The 4098-nt window shown below is 42.2% G+C and overlaps 2 protein-coding genes across 2 annotated transcripts; both read left to right on the forward strand.

Moving 5' to 3' along the window:
• Positions 1-409: 409 nt before the first annotated feature.
• LOC141602292 (uncharacterized) lies at positions 410-2221 on the forward strand. The gene is made up of 2 exons (XM_074422595.1): positions 410-761; positions 1206-2221. Exons 1-2 carry the CDS (start codon positions 410-412, stop codon positions 2219-2221), a joined length of 1368 nt encoding a protein of 455 aa, XP_074278696.1.
• Positions 2222-2600: 379 nt separating this feature from the next.
• LOC141602293 (putative mitochondrial protein AtMg00860) lies at positions 2601-3410 on the forward strand. The gene is made up of 2 exons (XM_074422596.1): positions 2601-2741; positions 2910-3410. The coding sequence occupies exons 1-2, from the start codon at positions 2601-2603 to the stop codon at positions 3408-3410; spliced, it is 642 nt and encodes a 213-aa protein (XP_074278697.1).
• The last annotated feature ends 688 nt before the right edge of the window (positions 3411-4098 follow it).

Genomic DNA, 4098 nt, shown 5'->3' on the forward strand with positions numbered 1-4098 from the left:
CAATAAGCATCTAAATCAATTCCATGTAGTTTTCTCAAGCATGAAGCCTAATGGGGTTACCGATGAGAAACTTCAATTAAGGGCCTTCCCTTTCTCACTCAAGGACGCGGCAAATGATTGGCTTTACTATCTCCCCACCGGGAGCATCACTACTTGGAACCACATGAATAAGGCCTTCCTAGAGAAGTATTTTCCCGCTAGTCTCTCCTATCAATTGAAGAAAGAAATAAGTAATGTTGAACAAATGGATGGAGAGAACTTGTATGAATATTGGGAGAGGTTCAAACAACTTCTTGCTAGTTGTCCATACCATGGGTATACCGACTATGATCTACTCTTGAACTTTTATGGTGGTTTCCTTGAGGATGCTAGGATGATTAAAGCCGCTACATAAGAAGGGATTGAGTACATGTCGGTCCAAGAGGCAAATGACTTGATTGAAAGATTGGTGGGAAATTCTAGGAATTTTGGGAGGAGAATAATAAAGGCAAGTGTGTCACCTTCTTCAAGGCAAAGCTCCAACCATATGGAAGAAAAAGTTGATTTTCTTACCAATTTGGTTAAGGAACTTGCAAAAGGGAGTGGGAGTACATCTCATGTGAAATTTTGTGGTCTTTGTAATGATCCAACTCATCCTAACGATGGGTGTTCATCTTTGCAAATGGAGGAGGCAATTGAAGCGATGAAGGCTCTTGGGTTTAGGAAGTTTGACCCATATTCCAACACTTACAATGAAGGGTGGAAATCTCATCCAAATATGGGTTGGGGTGGGAACCAAAATCAAAACCAAAAGGGATCCTCAAACTCTTCATTTCAAAAGCCAAATCAAAATCAAAACCAATTACAAAATTCCTTGGAAGAGATGATGAAGGCACTTGCTATGAATCAAGTGGCGACGCAAAAAGAAAGCCATATCTTGAAAAAATAAAGCCAAGCCTTTCTAAACAATACCAAGGAATTCCAAACCGCCGTGCTTCAACAAAATCAGCTCATCGAATCTAGGATTGGTAACCTTGAGACCCAAGTTGGCCAAATCCTCAACACACTCACTTCATAACCTACTTAAAGAGGGAGCCTCCCTTCTCACACAATTCCTCCACCCACCAAAGAACAAGCATAAGCGGTCTCTTTGAGGAATGGTAGAGAGTTAGTAGAGGCACCTAAGGCTCCTAAGAAATCAAGGCCACTTCCTATTGTTCATGAAGTGGAGGATGTAGTTGAAGATGAAATTGAAGTGGTAGTAGAGCACGGGGAAGCATCTACACCCGAACAAGTGAGGATCAATGAACCACTTCCGGAATACGAGCCACAAGCTCCATTTCCAAGTGCTTTGAATGACACAAGGATAATTAACAAGAAGACTTCAAGCCTTTACGATATCTTTCGTAAAGTGGAGTTAAACATTCCACTTCTTGATCTTCTTAGTAGTGTACCCAAGCATGCAAAGTTTTTGAAAGAGTTGTGCACTACTAAGAGGACCAAGAAGGCAAAAAGCATGAAAAAGGTAAGGGCTAGTGAACATGTGTCGGCAATGTTTCAAAAATGTTTGCCACAAAAATGTAGTGATCCGGGCATGTTCACCATCCCTTGCAAAATTGGTGACTTGGATTGTCAACATGCTATGCTTGATTTAGGTGCATCTATTAATGTCTTGCCCACTTACCTTTATGAGTCTCTCAAATTGGGACCTTTAAAGCCAACTCGTACGGTCATTTCTTTGGCCGATAGGTCCAACATCTATCCTAAAAAAATTGTGGAAGATGTCTTGGTGAAGGTGGGGGATATGCTTTTCCCCGCCGAATTCTATGTAATTGAAATGGAACCCGAGAAAGGCTCCACTCCCATTTTGTTGGGAAGGCCTTTCATGAGAACTTCCAACACCAAGATAGATGTGTCTAGTGGACGCCTTACAATGGAGTTTGAAGTGCAAAAGATTGAGTATAGCATAAATGAGGCAATGAAATACCCAACCGAGACCTCTTCTTTGTGTTTTCTTGAAATTTTTGAACCAATTGTTCAAACCGTGTATGAATTGTGTAAGATTGATACATTAGATGTTGCTTTGACTAATAGGATAGTTAGAGAGGATATGGGGTATGGTTTGTCTTGTAATTTGCAGGAAACAATCCAAGAATTAGAGGAAAATCCACCAATGGAAGAGTGGGAAGAAAAGGAAGCAATCCGGCGGGCAGAGGGGAATTCGCACTGTGCGAAAAAATAAAGCCCAGAACTAGCACGGTGCGAGTTATCTGATGTCCGGGATTTTTGCTTCCTTTCTTCCAATTTGTTAGAAGAGCTACCAAAGGAGAAACCCGTTCGTTCTATTGTCAAGGCTCCTATTGTTTAAACGAAGCCCCTACCAAGCCACTTGAAGTATGCTTTTCTAAGAGATGAAGAAACTTTACCGGTGATTATTTCAAGCAAGCTTACTAGTGAGCAAGAAGAGGCTCTCATCCGATTCTTAAGCAACACAAGGAAGCAATTGGGTGGACAATGGCCGACATCAAGGGCATTAGTCCCACCTTATGCATGCACCGAATCCTTTTGGAGGATGAAGCCAAACCCTTCGCCAACCACAAAGGCGTTTGAACCCTCCAATGATGGATGTTGTCAAAAAGGAGGTACTCAAACTCCTTCATGTAGGTATGATCTATCCTATCTCCGATAGTCAATGGGTTAGTCCAACCCAAGTTGTACCAAAGACCAAACCCACTTTCTTTCCTGGATTAAATGTTGGAAAGGTTGGTGGGAAAATCTTTTTATTGCTTTTTGGATGGATATTCGGGTTACTTTCAAATTCCAATTGCACCCGAAGACCAAACAAAAACAACTTTCACATGTCCCTTTGGAACGTTTGCCTATAGAAAAATGCCTTTCGGTCTTTGTAATGCATCGGGAACATTCCAAAGGTGCATGATGAGTATCTTTTCGATCATGTGGATGATTTTATTGAAGTATTTATGGACGATTTTACCGTTCATGGCCAATCTTTTGAGGATTGTTTGAGTCATCTCACTTGGGCCTTGCAAAGCTGTATTGATACCAACCTTGTTCTCAACCATGAAAAATGTCATTTCATGGTTAATGAAGGAATTGTGTTGGGACATGTGCTCTCCTCTAGGGGGATTGAGGTTGATAAGGCCAAGGTCGATACCATTCGCACCTTGCCTTATCCTACTAATGTGCGTGAAGTGAGATCTTTCTTAGGTCACGCCGGGTTCTACCGACGCTTCATTAAGGATTTCTCCAAGATTGTCGCTCCTTTATGCAAGCTACTTCAAAAGGATTGTGAATTCATCATGAGTGAAGAACGCAAGGAAGCTTTTGACATGCTCAAGGAGAAGCTTATTTCGGCACCCATAATTCAACCTCCCAATTGGAGCGAGGCATTTGAGATAATGTCGGTGTAACACCCCCATACTCCAAGTGCCTTACTAGGACCACTCAGTTATGAAGACATTACCATCTCGGTTGCCCGAGGCAATGATAATCAAACAACAATAAAGAAACAACGTTTAATATAAATAGTTTAGTGAATAGATACAATCCTCAAAACCAAACCAAAAGTACGATACATTATTCTCAAACTGACTGTCTAACTGAATTATAAATAAACTAAAGGCTACAATGAAGACTCCTATCATCATGTCGTGGCATCCCAACCTATCCCAAAGATTACTCATCTCAATACCGCTCAATATCTGCTCACCATCCCCGAATGGATCACCGCAGTTTACAAAACAACACCGGTCGATTACTAATCACACAATCAATATAGATAACAATAATAAGATAACAGACATACCTGAACACACACACACACACACACACACACACACACACACCACCAATTCCCATCATCTCAATCCCGACGTCCACTTTGGACCAGCTACGCCCGATGGGGGACGCGCCTGCACCCACCAAATCCCCGCTCCACATAGTGAGCGATAACCCTGTCCATTAATGTGCACATCCCCTTCCGTGGCGGGTTCCACGAAGGGCGAAACTAGGGCGTGAAGTCACTCCCGCAAGTGACCCCACTCAGCCGAGAACGCATCTCGAGAACCATCAACAACAATCACAACCACAAACACAGTA

The sequence above is a fragment of the Silene latifolia genome, chromosome 9 (assembly GCF_048544455.1).
Source record: "Silene latifolia isolate original U9 population chromosome 9, ASM4854445v1, whole genome shotgun sequence".
NCBI classification, from domain to species: Eukaryota; Viridiplantae; Streptophyta; class Magnoliopsida; order Caryophyllales; family Caryophyllaceae; genus Silene; species Silene latifolia.

Bases quoted from the DNA above. Each gene is read 5' to 3' on its own strand.
- LOC141602293 (XM_074422596.1), top strand. From the start codon at position 2,601: ATGGATGTTGTCAAAAAGGAGGTACTCAAACTCCTTCATGTAGGTATG. The intron at 2,742-2,909 runs GTTGGTGGGAAA...AACATTCCAAAG, and splicing joins CTGGATTAAATGTTGGAAAG to GTGCATGATGAGTATCTTTT.
- LOC141602292 (XM_074422595.1), top strand. From the start codon at position 410: ATGTCGGTCCAAGAGGCAAATGACTTGATTGAAAGATTGGTGGGAAAT. The intron at 762-1,205 runs GTTGGGGTGGGA...TTGTTCATGAAG, and splicing joins GAAATCTCATCCAAATATGG to TGGAGGATGTAGTTGAAGAT.